Source organism: Mytilus edulis, chromosome 10, assembly GCF_963676685.1.
Source record: "Mytilus edulis chromosome 10, xbMytEdul2.2, whole genome shotgun sequence".
In the NCBI taxonomy this organism is placed as follows: Eukaryota; Metazoa; Mollusca; class Bivalvia; order Mytilida; family Mytilidae; genus Mytilus; species Mytilus edulis.
The window spans coordinates 65,970,611-65,998,288 of record NC_092353.1 but is presented as its reverse complement, the minus strand read 5'-3'; the positions used below and the strand labels follow the sequence as shown (position 1 = coordinate 65,998,288).

The window sequence follows — 27,678 nt, the reverse complement described above, 5'->3', positions numbered from 1 at the left end:
GGTTGAATTGTAAGGTCATTGTATGTTTTTCAATCAAGATACCCTTCTAAAAAGTGTGGCTTATTGTATTTGGCCCAATAGATTAAGTGGCGAAGATTACAAAATTTACGAAAATTGTTAAAAATTTACTATAAAGGACAAAAACTCCTAAAGCGGTCAATCGACCACTTTGGTCATGTTTGACTTATTTGTAGATCTTACTTTGCTGAACATAAGTGTTGTTTACAGTTTATTTCTATCTATAACAATATTCAAGATAATCACCAAAAGCTGCAAAAAGACCTTACAATTACCAATTCAGTACAGAAACCCAACTACGGGTTGACTGATTTGTCTGGAAATTTCAGGGCAGATATATCTAAACCGGATAATCAATTTTACTCCCGTGTCAAATTTATTCTTAATGCTTTAGTTTGAAAGCTACAACTCAAAAACTGCATTTACCATCTATGTTCTATTTTTGGTAATGGTGGCCATGTTAACTGGCAGGCTGGGTCATCGGACACTAGATACACAATGATGATTGTGGCTAAGTTTGATTTAATTTTGCTCAGAAGATTGTTGTTAAAGTTAATGGACGACGACGACGGTCGGACGACGGACACCAAGTGATGAGAAAAGCTCACTCCGAATTAAGAATTTGAATAATCAATGATAGAACTCTTTGTTTTGTAATATCGACAACAGTGTTGCTTTTCTTACGATCGTCAGTATAGTGTTATTTCGCATATACAATTAATATATGCGCTATGATAAAAGGATAAATTTATTTTTACGAATAAATTTGCAAGTTTATATGCAGTTTTGCTAATAATTGTTCAGTTTACATGCCTAGTAAGTTCTATTAAAGCGACATATGTTTTTAATAAAACTAAAATTCTCATTTCTGCATTGTGCAACTAAACACTTTCCACAGCGTATTTGATGAAAACAGTTTAAAGTTATATTTATTGTCAAACTATTATAGAAACGGATAATTGTCAAAGTTACAGGTATGCATTATTTACTTATCCATCAAAGAAGACACGAATAAGTTAGGGATGGATTGATTAGAGGTGGCAAGTTAAATGCATATTTACGACGAGAACATGATAATGTAAGATGAACATAGGCCCTGCTATGTACTAGACCGTCAAGCTGAGTCGGGTTTAATAATGTGCTACTACACAATGGGCATCTTAGCAATAATATTGGTACCGTTAATGTTAATATTATCACTGGATTGATATTTCTCCACCAGCTCAGGAGCCAGCAACTCGGTAATGACGTTAATAGATGGATATTGTGCTATTAAGTTTATTGTCAAATATTCCAAAACTATTTTAAAACAAAGAATATATTTCATTCATGCAAAGCTCTTGTTCCTTGTTTGGCTTTGGCTATTCTCTTTTTCAGTTTTTAAGCTCATCTATCTTTATTTTTTGTTTTAGTTTTTTAAGTATTACCGATAGACACTAAGAACCACCGAGTCATCTCGTCTGCTTGTGGATTGTAAGTCACTGACGGTGTCGCCAGCCAATAAGCCGGTACTTCGAATTGGCAAGGAAGGACAGATATTTTTGAATTAAAGTTTATGATGCTCCCAGGTGGTCGTGTGGTCTAGCGGGACGGTTGCAGTGCAGGCGATTTGGTGTCACGATATCACAGTAGCATGGGTTCGAATCCCGGCGAGGGAAGAACCAAAAATTTGCGAAAGCAAATTTACAGATCTAACATTGTTGGGTTGATGTTTAGACGAGTTGTATATACATTATGTACACAGCCATGTATCACCATCATTGATGGCGATCCGATAGATACATCTGTTGTAGAGTTGTCACTGACTCAGGCGTACTTATATATATATATATATATAATTAAGGCGTGCTTTATTCATAAAGAGAAGCTCATGTTTTCATTTGAACTCTTATCGGTTGTTACTTATATAGAAGAGGTACACGTCGCAAGAACTTAGGTTTTTCCAATTTTGTTTTGGAAAAAGTGACGCTTATTTATGTTGTGAAGCAAGCCTTTTGTGTTATACCAAAATGAAATATCAGGACTGTGTACTTCTGGGTTTTGTATTCTACGAATAAGAGATTGTGCATGTTAATCCGTAAAAAATACTCTTTCATGCTATAGAGGTGTCTGTTGATCTTGTAATAAATATAATCTTACAACTTATCTACAGTTAAATCAATTCTAAAAGAATTGAGGCAACCGTATTGGAAATCAAACGGGGTATATCCGGGTATTTAAATTCAAAAATCCATCCCAGGAGCAACTTCAAGTCATCAACACAGAACCGAAGGTTATTCACAAATAATGTATAACGCGCTCGTCTTTGTGTCCCAATGTTTAACGGGATTACAAAGTACTTTTACCTTTTATGTCTGTTTCTTTGGTTATCATATTGTTGTCAATATAATGTTATAAACGACTGTCATACAAATGAGCGGTTAATATATCTATAAAACAAAGTTTATTCCACCATGTTCTTCATAATTGAGAAATGTCTGCAACAAGTCAGGAGTATCAGAGTTATTTTTTCCATACGTTTCATGTGTTTGAGCTTTAATACTGTTATTTGATAATGGACTTTCCATTTAGAATTTTTTCCTTGCAGTTCGGTATTTTTTTTATTGAACATTTTACCTGACTTCTTTTGAGGAATCCTGGTTAGAAGCAGCAAAACACAAACAAAATTGGTAAGTCCAGTCTAAAACCGCTGTGAATGCTACTTTTCTTCAGTTTGGATTTCAGTAGAATTTTTCCTGCAGAATTAAACAAGGTTGCCAGATCAGACCACTGCATGGAAAAAAAAAGTAATGTGCAATATTAACTGGTAAAATTCTTAAATTTCAAAGATGACGACAGTTAAATTATAATCCTGGTATCTTTGATAACTTTTTAAGATGTTACAACAATGACTGCGTGGAAACGCAATCACAATGAACAGCGTTGACCGATGTAAGCTGGTATATAATTTTAAATTTGTCAACAGTAGAGTAATGATTCTGCGTATTTAAACATCCCAAAAAAATAGCAGTTTGATAATGGTTAAAACAAATAATGAGGTTTGACAAGGTTAGGTAATTTAACGTGGCTACGTGGTACGTACCCTGCGATTTAAACTGGTATTATTCAAGAATTTTTAAGAGTTGACCAAGGTTTAAAAAAACAGAGACTGTGCAGTTATATGTGATAAAGCCAAAACTAAAAGCATTGAACGAATTATAACTACATCTTGGATAAGAAAACTGTTTAAAACTTAGGCACCAGATGATATAAATGAAAAGATGAAGTTCTAATTTGTTCATTGCTTTTCATTCATTGCACATGGTAGTGGTATCTGTTTCTTTAATAGATTTTTTAAACGATATGCAGACATATGCAATCCTTCCTTTCGATGATCTGCAAAAAGATGTGTTCTTTCTATGTTACGTCATCAGACATGGTCTCCCCTATTTTCGTGACGTTAAAATCTCTAAGACAAGCCAATTATCAGTATATAACATTTATTAAGTATTGATATTCTCGACTTTTTCTCAAGAAGGGCGACTTTTCTATTTTTCTCGAGTTATTTTTTTTCTACTGGTTGCGGATATTCGGTCCAACATTAGTTTATGGTTCCGATTTATGCTATAACAAAAGTTCAGAAAAAAAATCTTTCAGAAATTTCAAAAGTGTTCATATTTGCCACAAAAAAAAATACCTGAAAATGCATCTAAGAAGTTTTAAGTATTATAACCATTATTATTCAGAATAAGCGGAGAATTTTTATTATAGCTCACAGAAGATTCAAAAAGGTACACAACGACAAATAATTCATAATCGATATTTCAACTGAAGAGTTAGTAAGTTTGAAGTTTATATATCAAACAAAATGCCACCAAGGAAGGGAAACTCATGCATATAGATATAATCAGAAACCACTGCTGATGATTGATTGATTGGTTGACAATAAAAATATTCTGCATGAGAACTACATTTCCCTTGGGTTAGAAGAGGATAATACTTGGAAGATATAAGAAGATGTGGCATGAGTTCCAATGGAACAACTCTCCATCAATGTCACAATTTGTAAAAGTAAACCATCATTGTAAACACTCTAAAAATGTGTTTTAGACCCAAAAGAATAAATCATTTCTGTAAAATGAAAATGACAACATTTACTTCTTGGTTAAATGTTTACAGTGAAAGGAAAAGACTTTGACAGTCTACTAATCTGACATGTCTGCAATGAGAGGTATATGCTCTGACATGTCTGCAATGAGAAGTATATACTCTGACATGTCTGCAATGCGAGGTATATACTCTGACATGTCTGCAATGAGAGGTATATACTCTGATATGTCTGCAATTAGAGGTATAGGCTCTGACATGTCTGCAATGAGAGGTATATACGCTGGCATGTCTACAATGAGAGGTATATACTCTGACATATCTGCAATGAGAGGTATATACTCTGACATGTCTGCAATGAGAGGTATATGCTCTGACATGTCTGCAATGAGAGGTATATGCTCTGACATATCTGCATTGAGAGGTGCATGCTCTGAGTTCTCTTATCATTTATTCTTTTGACTGAATTGTTTGAAATTGTCATACTACTAAATGTGATCTACAGAAAATATATCAGAGTAGAATTTAACTTTGTTATGATAATATCTGTATGTTATAATTTATAGGTTCGATATGGAAGCCGTTTTTTACCTAATCCCTTTCGTCAGTTCTGTATTCAGCATGATGACAGAAAATGATATGCCAGAAATATTGTGTAAATGTTTTAGTGAAAAGGCGGGTTCGATAACCATAATTCCTGCCGACCTCATTTTATACACATGTGTAAATAAGTATCTTGCAGAAACTTGGTTAGAACGCTATCAACCACCAAGACTGATTGACCCTGACGCAATCAACTGGTTACGATCACTTGGTCGTAAGGTCAGAGGACAAGAATACAACATTCGAACAAAGAGACAAGCAGTCAGAAGAGTAAGACGGGAAATCAGAACTCTTACAGATACACAACGGAGAAGATTTATTCGAGCTGTTCAACAATTAAAAGAACGAAGAGTAAGCGTATTTAACAAATGTATCACTGAGTTATTTGCAACCACTTTTTCCTTTGTGCAATCTTTCTTTCATGTTTTTTCAGGTATGTCTTTTTAGGAATCAATTGCTTAGTCGCTTTTAAGTAAGTTCCGAAAAATTTACAAATCTAACATAGTTGGATTATTATTTAGACAAACTAAATATATATATAGCCTATATATAAACAAGTCTAAATTGAAAACTACGTTCAAACCTATGAATGAGTTGCATAAAAACCGCTATTTTTATATGTGTGCATGTAAAAAAAAAATCGTTGTAGAAGGGTCTAAATACAGCACAAAGAACATTTTCCAAAAGACCAACAAAAGTGAAAAAGTATATTTTAACAAAATGCATTTGACTAACAGGTTAAACAACTGATGTTTTAAACCCTATTTGACGATTGCCAAATAAATTAGTCACAAGATTAAACAAATGGATCTTTATATTAAATTGATACCAAACAAAAAAACAATAAACGTGTGGCAAAGATGGTAAACCACAAACATGAGGTGCTAATTTTTTATACACCATATCCGGATTTCGACAATTAATGTCTCTTCAGTGATGTTAGGGATATAAACAAAACAAAACAAAACAAAACAAAAATCCCAAATTTAAGCTGCTTATGCATTTGAAATAAAATGAATAATACAAAAATTATTGACTGACAATTTTGACTTTATCAAAATGGTAAATGCCAGAGTAATTTTCCTATAACTGAATCGCTTTCAGTAAATATATAAATAAACACCGAAATGTCCAATACTTAACTGCGATAAGCTGTCTTGTTGTCTTGCCCTTCTTGTGTTTCGGAAATATTTTGGTATACCAACAACACCATTGTGGAATGGAACACCATCAACATAGGTATTGATTTTTTTAAACATAATATACTTTTTTCCTCATAACTACTAAATCATTTTTTAATCTTATATTTTTCCTCGATTTCTTTCTTGATAAGAATCTTGAGATGATAAACTTGTTTCAAATTTGTCAATATTGTATTAGACGTAAGTATGTTCCTTTGTTCTCAAGTGATTTTGACAACACAAGTTAATGAACTTCAAAACACAGTGTAATGGAGTACGCGAAAAATCTAAGACGTTATTGCAATGCTTATTTAATTTGTTTTTAAATTCCTTGCGTTTCCATTTTAAATTTAACTTTGTCATCAATGTGACATTTATTAACTGATATGATGTATTAACTGTTTTCTTTAGTAAGTAATTAATATTTTCTATCTTCTACGGTTTTTTTCGTTTTTCTTTTTGTCTTGAATTTGAGCTGTTCGATTTCCATCTAAGTTCAAACAAAATGATTCCTTGTTACAGTCAGTGAATACGGAAAAGCTCGTTAACGAATTAGAGTACTGGTAAAACAATTAATTGAATAGCAGTACATTTATTATGATTTTTTAATGCAATGGATTTTTTTTATATTAAAGAAAGTCCATGTAAACTATACGTGTTCTAAGGCAAATTTTAGTCACTAACGACTAAAGTGAATAACACATATGTTTAATTTTTTTTACTCTAAGTTTCTTTTTATTGAAATTGTGTCAGAAATAAAATCTTCCATACAACAAAAGGTAACCTATAGACCAAAATTCGAATGAAATAAACAAAAATACACGTATTTGTGAAAATGAAGACATAACAACAGTTATTGTTTATGACAATCATCCTGAAAAGTGTCACCGCTTAACTCGATAGTTTTCGATTGTAGAATCTTTCGATTGAAGTCGACAAGCATAAATATGAACATATTTGTATTTTTACCTTACTAACTACACATCTACATGGAATTGTTTTTGTAATATCAGAAACTTTGTCTATCATTTTAATGTATCGTACGGTCAGTCATCACTAAAAAAAATTAAATTGGAAAAAAAATGTCTAAATGCTTTCATTGAATAGATCGGATCAACCAACAGATACGATGCTTTAGCTAGTGCACACGACGGAAGGGCTCTTGGGTCGGCGCATTCTGGACCAAACTTTCCATCATGGCATCGGGAATACCTGAAACTGTAAGAAAATAATATAAGTTTCTTTGTTTTGTTCAAATACATTTATTGCTACAATGAAATTAGTACACGAACATAATTGTAGGTCTACAACAGGGATGGGGTTATTGAAAATGTAATGGTAATTAAGTGTAATGCATTACAATTTTCCATGTAATTGAATGTAATGTGTAATTGAGCATTTTTTTAATTACATGTAATGGTAATTCAATTAATTACATTGAAAAAAACATGTAATGCTCAATTACTTTTGAATTACATTTCAATTACATATACTTTTATGGTGTTAATGATAAGGATTTGTGTTTAATAGTATAAATTGTAAAATAATATTTGTTTTTCAAATATTGATATCACATACTTTTTCATTATATGAAGTCTATAATTTATACTGAAGTTACAATGTATATTAATATTTATTTGGCCTGCAGATGGTTTTTTTGATAATTATTATTTAATTATAAATTAAATAAATGTGAGAATCATATATTAGTGTTCAGTTTTTAAGAAAGATCTTTTAACTAAATAGATTGATAAGTAATTAATCACCTTGTTAAACAAAAACAAACAAAAAGTGTCACTGTGAAAAATCTTTCTTAGACAGTTCATTTGTATTTAAAACCACTGCACACAATCATTTTGTCAAATAAGTATACACAAAAGGGTTATAGAAATGAAAATAACAGCTGTAAAAACAAACAGCAATTAATCAGATTAAAATGTCCAGGGGCAATGCCACATGTATTTTTATCTAATTAGTAAAATATTGCTAATATTAAGACATTATTCATACATTATTTATACTAAAAATTATTTTCAATATTGTGACAAGCACACTTTTTGATATTTTTAATGCAAAAAAAAAATATTTAAGATTTATGTATAATATCTTTATTTATATTATGTTTAATTTAAATGACTTCTTTTCTGAGATGTCAAAATACCCCTTGATGTATCGGCAAGTTAATAGGAACCAATCCCCCCTCCTTTCAATATGAAGATCTTCTGATCATAGAACTTCCATGTTCTGATCAAACAATATCTGCCACATAAGCTCCTGTCGAAAAGCTATTTAGAATTGATGTCAAAGTGTTCAGACCAGAGAGATTCAGACTAAATGACAAATCATTAAAATAGCTAATGATTATCAAATTTAACGCTTTTTTTTTCGATAACAATGTGATCAAGATTCAAGGTTTTCAGAAATTTTGATTTTGTTGCTTTTTAAAGCAGGTTGATCATCGTTATTTTCTAAAATCTGCATGAATGTTTGTGGTATGGAACTTTTAATTCGTAAATATTCCGAAACACAATTACGTTTATCTATTAATTGTCTATACATTTCATTGCACGATTTAAAATCTTTGCTATTATCGTCCCATATATCACCAATAGTTTTGATCTGACTTTTTGAAAAGGAAGAATAAAAAAAGATTTGCCCTGAAATAAAATATTTGAGTTTCCAAATAATCGCTGTTTCTTTACTTCAATTTCGTTAAATATACCGTGTGTGATCTTTGTCAATTTTGACCACGATTGTAAAGCGCTTTTGTAATAATGTGGTAGGTTTTTTTTTATCTCAAGACCTGAAAGGTCAGAACATTTACACAGAAAAAGTTCATCCTCAAATTTCTTATCACATTTTTTTATCCAAAATTTACCTATGGCATTCCAACTAGATAATGGCTTATGTATTTTCGAATATAAAGATTTGATATATTTACTTTCTATCCAACTATCTAAATTTACCATCCCCATGCCCCTCTTTTTAACATCTAAACAACAAATATTCCGGTCTACTTGATTCACTTTCCCATCCCAAATAAAATTCCATATTATCTTATTCAATTCTTTTTTTGTATTTTTCGGGTATATCTCTTATTTCTAACTCATAACCACACACTGATATAATTAAATTTTTAACAATAAGAGCTTTTCCAGAGTAAGTTAATTTTCGACTTTTCCAGACGTGAACACAATTTTGTACTTTTTCTAATATTGATTTCCAAATTTTGTCATTGTCAATATTATAACCATGGTGAATACCTAGTGTTTTTATGTTATCTGTTGTCCAGCTTATCTTTTTAAAAGTAGGTCGTCTGCGTTTATTTGCGCCAATATTTATTCCCTTAGTCTTTTCGTAATTAATTTTAGAACCCGATGCCTTTTCATATTTGTCTAATATTTCAAAAGATCTTTACAGAACTTTCATTTTTATTAAATAATTGCGTGTCGTCTGCAAACATATTCAATTTGGTTTCTATTAGTTCCTCATTTTCTTCCCCAGGCAATATAATGCCTTGAATGTCTTTTTCTGCCCTTATTGCACAGGCCAAGGGCTCTGCTTGTAATATATATAAAAAGGGGGCTATAGGACACCCCTGCCTGGCTGATCTAGAAATTGAAAAATATTTTGAGACGTAGCCATTTGTTTTAATACACGTCTTTGCACGTTTTCATAGCATTTGAACCCAACCACGAAAATTGTCCCCAAAATTAAATTCCTTCATAACGAAGTTTAGCCATCCCCATTCCATCCTATCAAGGACCTTTTGATGGTCTCAAAAGACAATTATACCCTCTTTTTCTTCATCATCAATATATTTTATGATATCCTGTATCATTCTATTCGCTTCCGTTATATGTCTGCCTTTTACAAACCCTTTTTGGTCGGGATGTATCAGCTTAGGAAGGACTATTTTTAATCTTTCTGCTAGTATTTTTGCTATAATTCTATAATCGCAATTCAGTAGTGTAAGAAGGCGCCAGTTTCGTATATTTTCCCGTTCCCCGCCCTTAAATAGTAATGTTAAAACTCCTTTATATTGCGAGTCCGACAATGTTTTTTCATTAAATATTTCTTGCAATAACGTACAAAATTCTTCTTGATATTCCAAAATATAACATAAAACTCAGATATGATCCCGTCCTCCCCAGGGGATTTGTTAGCTTTTATAATTTTTAGGACTTTCATTATTTCCTCCGCGGTAATATCACGGTCAAGTAATTTTTCGTTGTCATCGTTCAGTTTATTTTCGATGTGACTGGTTAAATCTTTAGCACTTTCCAAATTCCATCCCTCGGAGCTAAATAAATTTGAGTAGAATTTAACTTGTTCATTTAGTATTTCGTCTATATTGTATTTATAATGCCCATTATCTGTTTTTATCCGACTCCATAATTTATTTTTTTCCGTTTTGCTTTTCAAGATTGAAAAAGTAGCTCGACGATTTTTCCCCTTCTTCCGCCCATTTTACACGCGCCCTTATTTTAGACGCCTGTGATTTCGTATCATAGTAATTTTTAATTAGTGATTCTATTTCTGATATCTTATTTTCAACCTCTCTAGACGTAGTACTATTTAATTTGAGCTTGTCTAATTTCTTTTCAAGGTTGATAATATAACTTTTTTAGAATTTTTGTTTAATATTTTACTTACTTCCATTGTTAACTTTTTTTTTTGTGATTTTGTTACATCCCACCAATCTTGAATTTTTTCGAAACCTACTTTTTTTATTTTCCAGGTTTCCCACCTAATTGTAAATGAATTCTTAAATTCTTCACTTTTGATAGTATTTATATTCATTATCCATATACCCGGACTTCTTTGTATTTCATCAAGTTTTAATTTGAATGACACAAGATCATGATCGCTAAAAGGACAATGCGCGATACCAACATTGTATACTTTATTTGACAAATTTTTATCACAAAAGAAATAGTCAATTCTAGACTTTGAATTTCCTCTCTGAAACGTATACCGTTTATCTTTTGGATATCTGTCTCTCCAAATATCTGTTAGATCATATTGTGACAATAAAAAAAGTAATTCCTTTGTACATATGTTATCACGATTATTAGGGGGATTTCTATCAATTGTTATATCAAGAGTACAGTTAAAATCACCTACCAAAATATTGTAATGATCTACACTATCGTCTGTAAAATTACCAAAACAATTATGAAATGATTCAAAAAGCCGTTTCCTCTCGATGCCACTATTGTTGGCGTATATATTTGAAATATGATAAATCGCACTTTCCGTTTTGATGCTACATTTTATTATTCGACCGTTTTGTGGGTTACTATTATCAAACACGACTTCGCCGGGACATTTTTTTGTTTGTAAAATAGAGACACCACGAGAATCACTGGTTCCGCAATTCCAAACACTTTTGTTGCCCCTATTTAAATTCCATTCATTTTGCCATTGCGTTATATCATTTACTGTGCAATGTGTTTCTTGTAGACAAATTAAATCATATTTTTTGTTAGCTAACCAATTGAAAACTAAATTATGTTTCTTTTTATCACGTAAGCCGTTTACATTCAAAGTTATGATTTGGATCGACATTCTTTAATAGTTTAGTTTTTTTTAAAGTTCACGATTTGATTTACATTTTAACACCGCTATGCCTCGTTGATTTAATTGAAAGTTCACGGTCAAAGCCACCGTTTTAAGTTTACTTTCAGTTTTACGAGTCATTGACCAATTATAACAATACACATTTGGTGAACACATTTCAAATTGTCCACTTAAGATAATAACAATACAGATACATCGATACAGTTTGAAGTACAATAGATAGAAAAATAATCTAAAATAATAATTCAAAAGCTGCAAATCAGTAGAATAAAACATATGTACATATAACATTTTTGTATTAATTTTTTTTTTATTGTTTTACATAAAAAGTAGCAAATACGAAGTAATTTCAGTTTGTGTATTATTACTTAAACTTATTTAAATTCAACGCTTACACTATGCTTACAAAAATATTTTACACATGCATTATTTATACATGTATAATATTGTTAAAAAATACCATGACGAAATGTAATGTGTAATTTAATTAATTACTTAAGTAAAGTAATTGTAATTTAATAAATTACATTTCAAAAACAGTGTAATGTGTAATTGATGTAATTGATCATTTTTGCAATGTAATGTGTTATTTAATTAATTACATTCCAATGTAATTGACCCTCAAGTCTGGTCTACAAGTATAAAAATGTCTAGGTGAGCAATGGCTATCTTTTCTCTCGCCATCTAGTCTTTATCTTCATTTATCTTTACAAATAAATGTATTCATAAATATAAGCTATAATCATTCCTCGTGTTTCTGACGAAAGTTCATCCTGCAATCAGACTAATTTTACGCAAATATATATGATTCATTTTAGCCATGTACGTTATAGAACGTTACGTCAGTAGTTCATATGGTGCCTGTAAGACATTTTCGACCCCTAACTTGGTCTTTTCCAGTTACGGTCGAGATTTGTAGTTCCAAATTCTGGTCGACTTACTATGCAGAAACTATCTTTTAATCATTGTTAATTTGTTCTTGTCCTGAATATCTTAATAGATTTATCATTTCCATAAGACACACAACAATCAATGAATCAAAAATAAAATTTATAAATGCTAAAAGTATTTAGCGTTGTCCACTCCCTATTCGCAATTCATTCTGTAAACTCGTATGACGCACTAAAAATAAGGGTAAAGCGACAGCACTAAGACCACATCAACTCTCAATACCGACACTTCCAATTGATGACTTGTTCATATAAAAATTAAAATAATAACTTACAGCGAAATAAATACATAATGTTCAAAACTAAATACTAGTATATTGATGTGCAGAGGGATAAAGTTACTGTGGAATTTCAAATTTACTTTCCACTAATTATCATGTATTTGAAATACAGAGAAAGAGACATGGATATAGTTTCATAAGATGGAAACTATGATTAACAGAAAATAGCTTTTAAACGTCCCGAGTCAAATCACTCCAGTTCGCAATTTACGGTAATTCAGGGTCAAAATATTGAAAGGAAGAACATATATAGTATTTGGAAGTTGCTTTCTGTCTACAATCCCTTATGATTGACGGATATTTAAACAGCCTTTCATTAGAAGTAGTATTCATTACTGATTCCCCATTTTGTTTTGTTTTTAAAACATTTATGCAAAATTTACATTTACAAAAGTATACACTAGTTATAGATAATCCAGAAAAGACCATCAGACGCATGACAATTTCATGTGACTGTCGAACCGCGAGCGGTATACTACTTTTGCCTTTATTTACTATGTGGCTGATTCAGAAGAACACATGCTCCTCTCCACTGCTGAATAATTGCATTTGTAGGTTCAGGATAAATTTTAACATTTTGGACAATTGCACGTCTCTTTCCTAGAATTTAGAATCATCCCCTGATGTTGATTGTATTACATTTTCATATTCAATAGAATCAAAATTTAACATCAATTCTCTGTAATAATAGATAAATATGAAAAATTTTGGCCAGATTATTTTTTTTCGATTACTTTTTTTTAAGTTGAAATGGTCTAAACTAACAGTCAAATTAAAAAAAAATCAATAAAAAAAATCTGTATAGTCTGGTTGCCATGGAAACAACATGACATATGTATATAGTAGTATAGCCAGGAGAAATGGCTAACATCGTATTTTATGGTAATAATGAGATAAAGCATAACATTTTTTGTTATTTTCATGGGAATAAGAGAAAAATTTAATCATTTAAACTGCTAACTGACAAATGTTTTGGAATAAAAACAGTTTTTTGGTACAATAGGGGTCCACCTAACACAAAAATCGGCATGATTTTTCCCGATTTTTGTCATTTTTTACATCTGATTTTACCGAAAACGCAGAAATCCTCACATAAAGGACTATAAAATATAAAATTATGGATGTTTTGTGAACAAAATGCTGCAAACAAATTCTTGGGTAAATGTTGCAGACAGTTGCCAAAAGAGAAATACTAGTCATTGTAATTTACCCTGAAATTCCCCTTTTTTTAGGTTCTATTTGTAAATAATTATTTTTCTTATGAATATTTTCATGATAAAATAGTCCTTTCTTATGACAAAAAACTATTTTTAGTGTATTGAGGGTAAATATATCATATAACATATTCCAGCAATTGAAAATTTCATGCTCAAACTAATTTGGATGTAATTTCGAAAAATGAGTTATTTCCCCTTTTTGAAAATCTTCGTCCGTCGTCGTTAACTTTTACAAAATCTTCTCCTCTGAAACTACTTGGCCAAACTAAACCAAACTTGGCAACAATCATCATTGGGGTATCTAGCTTAAAAATGTGTCCGGTAACCTGGCCAACCAACCAAGATGGCCGCCATGGCGAAAAATAGAACATAGGAGTAAAATGCAGTTTTTGGCTCATAACACAAAGACCAAAGCATTTAGAGCAAAACTGACGGGGTAAAATTGTTTATCAGGTCAAGATCTATCTGCCCTGAAATTTTCAGATGAATCGGACAACCCGTTGTTGGGTTGCTGCCCCTGAATTCGTGATTTTAAGGTAATTTTGCTGTTTTTGGTTATTATCTTGAATATTATTAAAGATAGAGATAAACTGTAAACAGCAATAATGTACAGCAAAGTAAGACCTAAAACAAGTCAAAATGACCAAAATGGTCAATTGACCCCCTAAGGAGTTATTGTCCTTTATAGTCAATTTTTAACAATTTTCATAAAATTTGTAAACTTTTGCTAACATTTTCCACTGAAACTACTGGGCCAAGTTCATTATAGATAGAGATAATTGTAAGCAGTAAGAATGTTTAGTAAAGTAAGATGTACAAACACATCACCATCGAATTATATGTATACTTTATTATGTTTTATATGTATACTTTATTATATTTTGTCTTGTCTTGCCATCACCAAAACACAATTTTGTCACGAATCAATCTGCTTCCTTTGTTTAATATTCACATAGACCAAGGTGAGCGGCACAGGCTCTTAAGAAACTCTAGTTCTGAAACAATAGCATAGCATCACAACATAGAAAAAGTGATACTTATTAAAATTAGCATCTGCCTAAAGTACACTTCATTCCAAAATTACGGTTTTTCAACAAAGATGTAGTATTTTGTCCTCTTTAAATTGAATTGAAGAAAAAAATTACCAAGTTATATGTTCAGTATAGATTCAAAAGATTTTTTACTTAATTACTCAAAGTAAACTCTGTAAAATAAATTGATTCTCAAAATCCCCAATTTTTAACATAAAACCCAAATTTTCTATAAATATAATGAACCTAGTGATGAACCCATTTTGTTTATCTCTTTGTTTAAAGAAAATCATTTGTAGTATCCATCCCAAAATTCTTTGATTTTAGTGCCTCTCTATTTCTAAATTATTTGAGCAAAAAAAAAAAAAAAATTGATGTCACTATCCCCCCCCCTCTTTTTTAAAGTTTGCATTAAGGTTTTTTATTGTCAACCATAGGTCAGTCATTTAAACAAACATATTCAACAAATACAAACATAAATCCAACATGTTAGTTGGTTTATATTGTGGAAATTGTCTGGTATGATAGCAAACATATAAAGAATTGACCTACATGAACAGTTTACACCCCTACTATGACCCAATTTGAATTATCCGCCATTGATTTCAAATATATTTACCCAGAGATATTTTTTCATTAATAATTAGCTAAATACCTAATCTTTAAGTGTAGTGAGTCATGTTTTGGCTATATTTCTGCAAAAAAAATATTTTAGGGACCAAATTTGGTCGAATTTGACTCTTTTTGGTTAAGATCCACAGTACCTAAAATAGCTATTAGTTCTGACATTCTATACTGTATTTCACCGTATATGATTTACTTTAATAAATATATCTTTATAAAGCATATTATATTGTTCATTTAATGGTAAACTATTAAAAGCTATCTGACATAATAAATGAGCTGTTCATAATTGAAATTGGGTCATATTAAGGTAAATTTTTCCTTGGTTGCTAAGGAAAATTATGTTCCTTAGCAACCGACAATAAGGACTGGGATGATTAAGATTTTAATCTGATTTTTATGAATAATGCAACTAACTTTGATGTTAGAGGTAGCTTTTCTATCACATTATGTTTTTATGTGGCCAGCTGTTGGTTGATGCATACAGAGAATTGATGTTAAGAACTAATTTTAAAGTGATCTGTATAATAAAAATGCATTAGTGAACGACCAGTTCATTCTAAGCTGGGGACGCATTTTTGCATCTCCTTGTGGTATGGGGTTCAAGGTGTCTGACAATTGGTCACTTAATTTTTTCTCAATATTTCAGATTTGAAGCTGCTCTTCAGGAAATTGATGATCGAGTTACCTTGCCATATTTTGATAGCAGATTGGATTATAATATGTATGACCCAAAGGAATCAAATTTTTGGGGGGAAAATTTCATGGGCGATCACAGAGGTGTGGTATCAAATGGACCATTTAGATATTGGCGACAGCGTAATGGTGCATTCTTAGAAAGAAATGGTGGAGATTCTGGTTCACTGATATCACCAAGAGGTATAAGAAATGTGCTCTCCAGAAGAAAAAATATTGATATATTGTCACCTTGGGCAGCAAGAGGCAGATATGGTCTTGAAAACTACCATAATGCGTACGTATGAAAAAATTTACAAAATTTCATCCCAAAAAAAGAATTTTTAATCAAACCGATTTTCAATTTGAAAATAATAAATTAAGGCATTTTGTTTCCAGAACCACACAATCCAAAACGGTCGTGTTTATTGAGTAGTAGTGTACATTATCATCAGCAACTGTCTTCTCATGAAGAAAATTACATTCTGCCAAGACTAACAGAGAAGTAAAACTATACTAAATATAAGCCTTTGAGCTAATGGTTGGGTCATTTATATCAAGAATGCCACATTATAAAGTCTTTGTGATTTTCATCGTTGATTACTTATGTAATCCCTTTTATTAAAAGTGTGCAAATAAGCGGATGCTATTAATACATAATTAATTGTGGTACATAATTAATATTTCTGTTATATAATTTCTTTTTGTCATATCTTACATGTTTTAACTTTGTTGCCCTCTTTCCCTGACCTCTAAGCAAATGAACAATTTTACTTTCTAGTAAAATTTAAGCCTTTATTCTGTAATTGGGTGTCATCATACGTTAACAGTCCAACAGCCATCAGATTTCGCTAGTCTGTATTTGTATACTATAAAAATATCACTTTATAGATCCGCCTACTGCCGGATTACATTTGTGTATTAATTGAATGAACTTCTTCTGTGTCGTCAGAATTTGTATTACAGTTTCATTCTAATGACGTATTACTTGGCCTTATGATAACTATAGATTATTTTACGTTCTGCGCATAGTAATATTTTTAAAAATCAAACAATCAGACGATGACCTGTACGTTGAAAATCATCTTACAATATTAACAATAATACATAATAGTTAATTATATTTATAACATAACAAGTTGTCAACTATGAACATATATAATCAATGTTAGATACCCAGTTGCGCATTGGGTTATATAATTCAAGTAGGTTTTCAAAACTGAGTTTTTAGGGTACAAATTGATTTTCGATTTTAACCAGAAAGTGAATGAAATAACCCTATTGGGTTAAAGCTCTTAGTCTTTTTCATGATGAGCTTCGGATTTTCAAATATTTTGGCCTCGAGCATCACCGAAGATACATTGATTGTCGAAATGAGAATCTTTTTCGGCAAAATGGGTAATATTTATGGAAATGAATTACATTGTGGCCCAGTTCCATCTGTATGGTCTCGATACCGACAATAAGCATGTACAAAAGAATATAGAAACGAGTCAATACGCTCTGATAAATTCAGTCGTAAAATACTGCATATATACGATGGCTACATATTCAACGCTCTTAATTTTTTATTCAAGAAATAATTCATAGAAGCAAACATATTTGTTGGAAATTGACACCTTTCCATGAGCCGTGATATTCGAATTTTATCATGAGCGTTAAAATGGCTCAGACCATGTGTAAATTCACAATAGAAAAATACGCTAATGCGCAAAATCATTATTGAAACTTTTTTATTTTGATTTTGTACATTTTCCGAGCTCTAATGCATAAATTCGTTTTGTTTTGCCTCAGAATAAGAATAATTGTTCTGTAATTTTAACACGGCTAAATTGACATAGTGTTTGCTCATAGGCTAGGATATATGTGGATTTACGTAGGAGATATATTTTAACATCCATTACTATGTATATCTCGGAGTCTGTGCTAAGTATAAATATATCGAGAGTTTTATCATGGTGTTTTAACAGAGCAAAAGGAACATGCCATATTTGAGTAGAAGACAACTTGTATGGTTTTCTTTTCACCTAAAAAAAGTTTTTTAAAAAATGTATGAAATATATATAGCTTCATTTTGGTGGTGGTTAACACTTCTTACCTCTAGTATAATTTTTACCAACCACAATTTCATTGTACAGTAAGGGCGAAGGTTGGTACTTATTAAAACCTATAAACCCGTTTGCACCTGTCCTAAGTAAGATACCTGATGTTCAGTGGTTGTCGTTTGTTAATGTTGTTCATTAGTGTTTCTCGTTTCTCGATTATAGATTGAAATAAGCAAGTAATTTCCCCATGATAATGATACCCTTTTTGTGATACAGACTTTAGAAAGTCGATTTTTTTTAACGAAACCATGAGAATTTTGATGCTTTTTTGACGTATTTTGTACTATCAATTATGCACTTAAAAAACGTATCTCGTCCTAGCGTTGAAAAGACATGTCATTTCTGTTAGGGCTAAGGAAAATATTTTATTTTGCCTATGAGAATAATGCAGAATGCACGAAGTCTCTAATAATAAAAAATTACGGGCACACATATCAACCAATCAGGATAAACCATACTCTTAATTCTGAATACCATGTTATGCTCATAAAATGGCTGATCCCATACAATCTAATGGTGTATTGTAACCTATACGGTATTCAATACTTTCTAAAATCATGCAATTCATAGTGCGTTAGATTCACAAATATATGCGTCACACATAAATCAGCTTCAAACCGTTCTGGCATTACTCTCTGAATTTTCAGAGGTGACCCCAGTCGAAAAATGTAAGAAAAAGAAACAAAATCTGATTTTTGTAGTAAATACGGTACTGCTAAAAAGGGCCTGAAGATAATGTCCACTTTCTCCGATGAGTCTTTATACGTTATCAAGTACTGATTAAATTGATACCAAAACCATGCAATATGTAACTACTACGATGAATTTTGAACAACAGTTTTAAATGAAACCATTTTCGTATAAAAGTACATTTTTGAAACAGACTAAATTTCATAGTTTGCCATTCGAGTGAACATTTCAATGTTCGGAGGGGACTATTTCTGTTCATTTTCACTAAATTTCGCAATTTCAATAACAGCACTTGTGTCGAGATTGTCTTGTTTAATAATCGATTGTTGTATCCAAAGTCTAGACGTGTACGCGCTTCCCTCAATTAATCAGCAGAAGTTCAGAAAATGGCATATTCTCCATACAGTAAGTCAAAAGTCGAGCCTACCATTTCTTTCAAGGTAAAATGCAATACAAATATGAAACAGACTATAGCTTAAAAACTAGTAAATCAATTATTAATTTTTCACCAAATTATACGGTATCACATCAAATTTCAAGTAAAACTACTGTTTTGACACTTTTTGAGCACTCTGATAAAGCAATGTCGACTCTGTATAGATTGAAGTAAACAATTAATTTTCCCATAGGCGACAATGATAGCCTTTTTTGTGCTTTGTGTTTGCGCCCATACAATCTAATGGTGTATTGTAACCTTTATATAGATTAGACCGTTGGTTTTTCCGTTTAAATGTTTTTACACTAGTAATTTTGGGGCTCTTTATAGCTTGCTGTTCTTTGTGAGCCAAGGCTCCGTGTTAAAGACCATAATTTGACCTATAATGGTTTACTTTTACAAATTGTGACTTGGATGGAGTGTTGTCTCACTGGCACTCACACCACATCTTCTTATATCTATCTATAGTAATAAAGAATAGCAGAACAAATTAAGAATAGAGTGATAAAAGGGGAGGCTGTAATAATTAAAAAAAATATCTAAAAAATCAAAGAAATGAGCCCTCCCCCCCCCCCCCCCCCCTTCCATCCAGACCATCATGTACTGTATTGTAACTATTTGTAACATGTTATATCTTTTACAGAGTACACGTTTGGGTAGGTGGTTCAATGCTTGGCGTAAATACAGCTCCATCAGACCCAGTATTCTTTCTGCATCACTGCTTTATAGACTATGTTTGGGAGCATTTCCGACAAAGACAAACTGTAGATCCTGAGACGGACTATCCATTTGATCGGCGTGCTCCACCATCTCAGGCACCAAACCGTATCATGGATAATCTAGAAACTGGGAAGAGGAATATTGACGGGTATAGTAATGATTACACAGATCAATATTACAGGTGAGTAACAGTTAATATAGAAACTGTGAGCATTGCTAACAAATTAATATCCGTGATCTCTGAATTTTTATATTGCAGTGAGTTGACTGTTAGTGTTGCTCTCCACCAATTGCAACTCATTCAAAATTTTGGCCAAATTGCAATTTGTTTTATTTAACCAAATTGTTCAACTGGTCAGAATATTGAACAAATTGTTCAGTCAAAATGTGAAAGTGCAAGGTGATAAAATAAAATATACTTACAATCCTATAAGACTTTAACTCCACTTTAATAATGTTGTGACAAAATTAGTTTATCAGTTTGTATAGTTATATTATAGTCATTTCCATGCTGAAGAGGAACTGTTTATTTTGAATTGCTATAAAATTGTCCAAACTAAGCTTTCATATAGTTTTTCTTTCTAAAAGTATTCTATATTTATAAGAATCAGATATCATTTTAAATAAAACATCATATATTCAGTAAAATATGTGTGAAATAACAATATGCTATTGATAAGTTTTCAGGGGAGATAACCTAAAATATTATTCTTTTGAATAAAGACTTTTTGAAAGAAAAGTTATTATCTCCCCCATGGAAACTTCCTACACACATATATTGCAATTTTACACATATTTTACTAAATATGAAATGTTTTAATTCACATAATGTCTGATTCTTATAAATATAGAATACTTTTAGAAAGAAAAACTATATGAAAGCTTAGTTTGGACAATTTAATAGCAATTCAAAATAAACAGTTCCCCTTCAGCATGGAAATGAATATAATATAACTATACAAACTGATAAACTAATTTTGTCACAACATCATTAAAGTGGAGTTAAAGTCTTATAGGATTGTAAGTATGTTTTATTTTATCACCTTGCACTTTCATGACTTGGCTGTGGTTTTCTACAGCAGTTGGTTCAAATTTCTGACCAGTTGAACAATTTGATTTTATAAAACAAATTGCAATTTGGTCAAAATTTTGAATGAGTTGCAATTGGTGGAGAGCAACACTAACAGTCAACTCACTGTAAAGTTTATGTTTTGTTTGTTATAGGAGTACGTAGGATATGGAACAGGGCAATACGTTCTGTTATTGAAAAACACAAATGTCATTAGAGTTAAGAAAAAGAAAAATGGTTATCTATCAATATAAAAAAAATATGAAATATCCAAGGTTTTTATTCATTGAAATCTAATCTCTAATTTCGTACTTTATTTTTTCTTCGACATATTTTGATTCGAACGTCTCTGATGTAAACGAAACGAGCATCTGGCGCAAATATACAATTGAAATCCTGGTATATATGATGAGTTTATTTACAACCACTGTGTCAATGCCACTGCTGTCGGAGTTTTTATTTCCCGAGTGTACCGCCAACCCAGTAGTTACCATCTCTATGGTTATATGAATTATCATTGATATGGTCATAATTATAAATTAACTGTTTACAAAACTTGGAATTTTTAAAATACTATGGTTTTTCTACCTCAGGAATAGATTACCGAAGCTGTATTTGGCAAACTTTTAGGAATTTTTGGTCCTTAATGCTTTTCAGGTTCATACTCTTTTTTTTTTTGCCTTTGCCATTTTTTTATTCGAGCGTCACTGATGAATCTTTTGTAGACGAAACACGCATATGGCGCTAATATAAAATTGCAATCTTGATATTTATGATGAGTTTATTTATGCATCATTTTATATAAATACAAAGGTTTTACATACGTACTGGCAGATGATAGAAAAATGGACGTCCATTATATACTATGGTTTCCGTGTGCGATATCAATGATAATTTTGTGTGTTCTGTATGTGTTCTGGACCATATGAGTATTTGTACCGTACGCGTATGGTCGGACCATAAGAGTATATACTCGTTTGGTTATTGACGGGTCGGACTGTATGCGTATTTGGACCATAGAGGTATTTTTTTTCAAATATGTATTAGAAACGTTTCAATTATACAATAAAGTTTTTCTAAACAATAGATATAGATTCCACAGGCAGTCGATCTTAGTTTTCATCGTTAATTGTATTCTTGTATGTATGCTTGGATGACATTTACTTCCACATGGTATCATCATAGCTTTTTCTGCATTTGCACGTCTTGGCCATGGTTGTTCACGAACCTTTTCAGTTACACCTTTTGTTGGCGAGTTACAAGCTAACCTTCTTTGCAGCTGCATGCTGTGATATCGAGGTCTCGGGCCATTCCGATGTGTCTACGGTGTTTTAAGAAGCTATAATTCTCCAATATCGTAAAATGACTGCAGTACACCATATTCACAGAACGAATTAAATAAAGTATGGTCCTTATCTGAGAAGTCATCAACTTTACACAATAAACATGGTAAATCACCAGATATTAAAATATAATAAAATGACCTTTTTAATGACGTGACAAATAGAAGGACCATAGATAATGAAAGGTTTAAAAGTATTTGAAGTAAACGTGTTAATTACCCCGACCATATGCGTGCAGTTGGACCATATGAGTATATACCCATATGGTCATGACCATACGCGTATGGTCCAAATACGCATATGGTCCGGAACATATGCTTCCTACAAGGTAAAAATACCCTGTTGGAGTGCAAATATGTATACGAATGTTTTATCTTGATTTTGTTTACATATAACGGTGCAACCATAATATACGTTTTTGATCGAATATACATAATTTTAAAACAGCATATATCCGAATATAACATATAATGGGGTAGATATTAGAAGATATTGTATGTGTGACAATCTATTACAATGCATAGATACAGCACATGCATATTGAAAAACATACATAGCTTTACCAAACTACACATTTATACATGATAAAACTGAAGGATAACTAAAATTAAAGCACTACTAAGATTATTATAAGCACAACTTTAAAATGAGCGAAATAAATTTGAAGCACAACTAAACATTAGAGCACACCTCCAAAAATTAAAGGCATAATGCAAAAAATAGGCATAACAGTTTAAATGTAAAGCGAGTTAACTAATAAAAATATACACGAAAAATTCAACTAAATGCAAAACAACGATCTTTCGATCATTGTAAATCAACTGTGAAAGGGTCTTCAATTGTAATAAACTATTTTTAGTCCTAAAATGGTCTGGAAGGTTGTTCCATAGAGTAGAATCTGCAAATTTAAAATTTTTATTATCAAACTGTGTCGATTTAACAAGTGGAATATCCAGTATATTACTATAGCTGAAAGAATACTTACCATCTTTTACTTTTAATATAGATCATTTAAACAGACAGTTCATGTATTTACTTTGTTAAATGTTTTCATTTTTATTGATCTTTGTTTTTCAATATGAAGTGAAGGCATCTTAGCATTTTTAAGTATCTACTGAGATGAGCTTTTGTGTACCTGTCCTAAGACTGGAGCCTTTGTCTAGTTTGTTTGTCGTTTGTTTATGTGGTTCATATGTGTTTCTCGTTTCTCTATTTTTATATAGATTATACCGTTTGATTTCCAATTTAAATTGTTTTAAACAAGTCATTGTGTAGAACATTTAAGGTTGCTGTCCAGTATTTCATGTCGTTTTTTCCCGATCATAGTTAATTGATGATACATTGTGACTTGGATGGACACACATGTCACATCTTGTTATTTATATTGAATGGTCCTTATACACTAATATAAGAATAGTATTTTTGAACTATTCAACAAGGGTCAGTTGAGACCACCGTTAATTAGGAATCAGTTCGAAAGTTATTGGTATAACAGTGCTTATCCAGTAACATTTGTGGTATCACAATAACAATTGCTAAAACAGTTTACCAAATAAAGAAATAATTCATGGAGGCCATAGATTGTTGGAAATTTACACATGGCCTGGGCCGTGATTGTCGAATTTTATCCTGAGCGTTAGCGAGGGATACAATTAACGAATATCATGGCCCAGGCCATGTGTAAATTTCCAACAATTCGATTCTAATAGGACAAATACGATCATAAAAAAAATGAAGCGAGGGTGGGTATGCTGTATTTGTGGCTGTTCCTTTTCACTCCCTGTTAGATAAAGCTCCAACATTCTAATAAATCTGTAGCTTACATTGATTATTTTGTGAACAACCGCTAGAAACAAATCTGTTTCATTCTTTTAATTCTCAAAACCAACAATTGCCATTTTAATTTACATGTTTTTCTCGTAAGCTACCGTCAAATCCAAAGTTGACATTTCGTAACTAAGGAGCCGCCATGTTGACTTGCTGAAATCAGTAAATATGTGATGATACTAAAATAGAATAGAAAATTAAACAAAACCTACCTTGAAAATCAATTTTAATACAATAGTATACGACATTTCAATGATTCACGTAACAGAAAACTTTCAACTCTAGCGTTTACATTTGTATAACGTCATGTTTTGAAATGACTTAAATGCGCCAAAAACATAGACTTTCGCAGAATTTTATTTTATTTTTATTTTGTTAGTTTCTCCGAGCTCTTGTACATTACTTCTTCTTATTATGCATCCGAATAAGAATAAAAGTTATTTTGTCGTTTTTTAATTGCAATTTTAAAAACAATTAAATCGGCAAAAGGTTTGCAGATAGGTTTCAATGCATGTGGATTCACGTGGGAAGTATATTGTAACAGCCATTATTATATACATCTCGGAGTCTGCGCTTAGTATAGATATATCGATAATTTTATCACAGTGTTTACAAAAGTTTACAAAGCGAAAGAAGCACGTCATATTAGAATTTCAGTTAGATTTCTTCACCAACTAACTGATCAACTGGTAAAATATTTTAGCAAATTGCTGAAATGAAAGGTTGTTAGTATGAAGTGAGTGCTGTAAAATTAAATTTAATACTTACCATCCAGTTCCAGTTACTAGTAGATGATGTCTTTGTCATGAATTTCAAAGAAAATGATTATTTACTATAATATGAGTCACTGATTTAGAAGGTCTAACTATGACATGAAAACGTGTAACATAAATAGATCTAATAGATGATTAGTTCAAAACATTGTTTCAATTCTATGTTATTAAAACCTATGTTTGGAGTTTTTATATTTTATGCATTTGTTTGTTTAATGGAGCCATTCCCAATGTAAATGATTTTATGTCACTATAACTAACTGATTATTGTTTGTAAATTTAATCCTAGTATGTTAAATAACTTTCGAAGATTAAATGATTATGCAAAACCTGCATGTATGTATGGCCACAGACATTTCAAATAATGGAAATTTATCTAAAAAATACTAACATAAGATTATTGTTTGTCGCAAAGATTTTATTCATTGTATGATTTTTCTGTAGATATGCAAGAAGTCCAAGAACATGTCGCCAATGTAGAAACCGATACCCCTATCTTAGATGTGGAGACTGGATCAGAGGACTTTGTTCTGCTACAAACAGACCGACCGTTCGAGCATTTGGTGGAAAATCAAGGGCATCAGGAACACCAGGGGCACCAGGAGCACCAGGTGGCGCAGGAGGGGCACCAGGATTTGTAGGGAGTGCAGGAGGGGCACCGGGATTTGCAGGGAGTGCAGGAGGGGCACCAGGATTTGTAGGGAGTGCAGGAGGGGCACCGGGATTTGCAGGGAGTGCAGGAGGGGAACCAGGATTTGTAGGGAGTGCAGGAGGGGCACCGGGATTTGCAGGGAGTGCAGGAGGGGAACCAGGATTTGTAGGGAGAGCAGGAGGGGCACCAGGATTGGTAGGGAGTGCAGGAGGGGAACCAGGATTTGTAGGGAGTGCAGGAGGGGCACCGGGATTTGCAGGGAGTGCAGGAGGGGCACCGGGATTTGCAGGGAGTGCAGGAGGGGAACCAGGATTTGTAGGGAGTGCAGGAGGGGCACCGGGATTTGCAGGGAGTACAGGAGGGGCACCAGGATTTGCAGGGAGTGCAGGAGGAGCACCAGGTAAACAAAAACAATCAGAGAATAAAGATCTAGGGATAACAAGAAAATTTTCATCTACAATTACAGATAATAGAAAGAAACCGCCACGTAAAAGGAGGTCAACAGGTGATTGGCTTGTGTACGAAACTTTCTTAGAGGAAAACAAAGTCAGAAAAATTGGACGAACAAAAAGATCGATGAATTCAGGAAGATACAATCAGAAAAGGCGACCATCTCACATTACAAACATGGACTCTTCCATGCAAAACTCCTTTTTACTGGATGGGAAGCCTGATATTAAGCGTTGGGTATTTATACCGGTAAAAATTGTCCATCGACGTCCATCTGGCTTACTCTTTGGTACAAAAGTGATAAAGAATAAAAGTATTGTAGATGGAGTTGATGTATATTCTTATAACAAATATATGAATTATACAGAAGAAGAGCAGCAAGCAGCATATTCTCATAGTTTTACATCTGGGTCAGGGGCAGACAAAGTATATGTTCAGGTTGATGGTATGTCATACAATGGAAAGTACTTAGATTACACGATAGTTGATTCCAGACTCCCTGTAACTGAATCTGTTGCCTTCGTTGCTGTGAAAAATCCGAAACTTAATTCTAGCATTTCTTACATATCTGCTTACGACTCACACGGTCGGATTTGTCGCCCATATTGTCATTCGTACGGGTCAAATTCAAACCAGTATGGAAAATGTTCCGGGGTGGTTAACCTGACTGAGGAAAAACCTAAGCTTTATGGTGAAGATGTCGGGGAGGTAACACAACTACTGTATAAATCTGGTAAAGGGGAGGGTTTTTCAAGAAGTGATGAAAACATATTTCTCAGTTTCTACTGCGACTTCCATGAAATTCCATGGGGAAAATGTTAGTTAATTATTTTGTGGAAGAATGCGTAGTTTACATAGCAAAAATATGTTGTTCATTACTACTAGGTTTTTGCGCTTGAGATATATTTCCGAAAAATCCTACTCACAATTAACGTCTAAATGTCTAATTGAAACGTTTACAAATATGTCCGATAACTAAAATATTTCTCAGGCATAAAACGAGACTAACTGTTAGAAATCATAAATGTCATACAACCAGAACAATATCCTACAAATTTAAATCAGTATGATGAATAATCTTTAATCAAGAAAATAACTCAATATGATACAATTTTTAAAATGTATGCACAAGATATAGAATAAAATCAATATAAAGCAGACTTCGTTTTTTTCTCAATGTGATTGCCTATACATGCAAAACTACTCTTGACTTTTGCCATGTAATGCCAATGATTTAAAACAAAATGAAAAAATAATTTATTAATTGTATGCCTTGTTCTGGATTAACCTTCAACAGGAACGCTTATTACCAAATAATGGAAAGGCAATGATGTGTAAAATATCCGACACATGTGAAGAGCTAT

General features: G+C 32.1%; 1 protein-coding gene across 3 annotated transcripts; it reads left to right on the top strand.

The window, feature by feature from the left end:
- The first annotated feature begins 876 nt into the window (after window positions 1-876).
- Window positions 877-27,474, top strand: LOC139492259 (tyrosinase-like protein 2). 3 transcript variants are annotated; one of them, XM_071280465.1, is made up of 7 exons: window positions 877-992; window positions 4,671-5,058; window positions 6,996-7,108; window positions 16,224-16,547; window positions 20,124-20,381; window positions 25,657-25,946; window positions 26,184-27,474. In XM_071280465.1, the coding sequence occupies exons 2-7, from the start codon at window positions 4,678-4,680 to the stop codon at window positions 27,134-27,136; spliced, it is 2,319 nt and encodes a 772-aa protein (XP_071136566.1). In that variant the 5' UTR covers window positions 877-992; window positions 4,671-4,677; the 3' UTR covers window positions 27,137-27,474. The 3 variants fall into 3 exon arrangements, with proteins under 3 accessions (XP_071136566.1, XP_071136567.1, XP_071136568.1); XM_071280466.1 differs by having other exon boundaries at window positions 884-992; window positions 25,657-25,823; window positions 26,265-27,474; XM_071280467.1 differs by lacking the exon at window positions 877-992 and having other exon boundaries at window positions 4,677-5,058; window positions 25,657-25,775; window positions 26,265-27,474.
- The last annotated feature ends 204 nt before the right edge of the window (window positions 27,475-27,678 follow it).

Coding starts and splice junctions, on each gene's coding strand:
- LOC139492259 (XM_071280465.1), top strand. CDS start 4,678: ATGGAAGCCGTTTTTTACCTAATCCCTTTCGTCAGTTCTGTATTCAGC. Junction 16,548..20,123: donor CTTGAAAACTACCATAATGC/GTACGTATGAAA, acceptor TATCTTTTACAG/AGTACACGTTTGGGTAGGTG. Junction 20,382..25,656: donor TACACAGATCAATATTACAG/GTGAGTAACAGT, acceptor ATTTTTCTGTAG/ATATGCAAGAAGTCCAAGAA.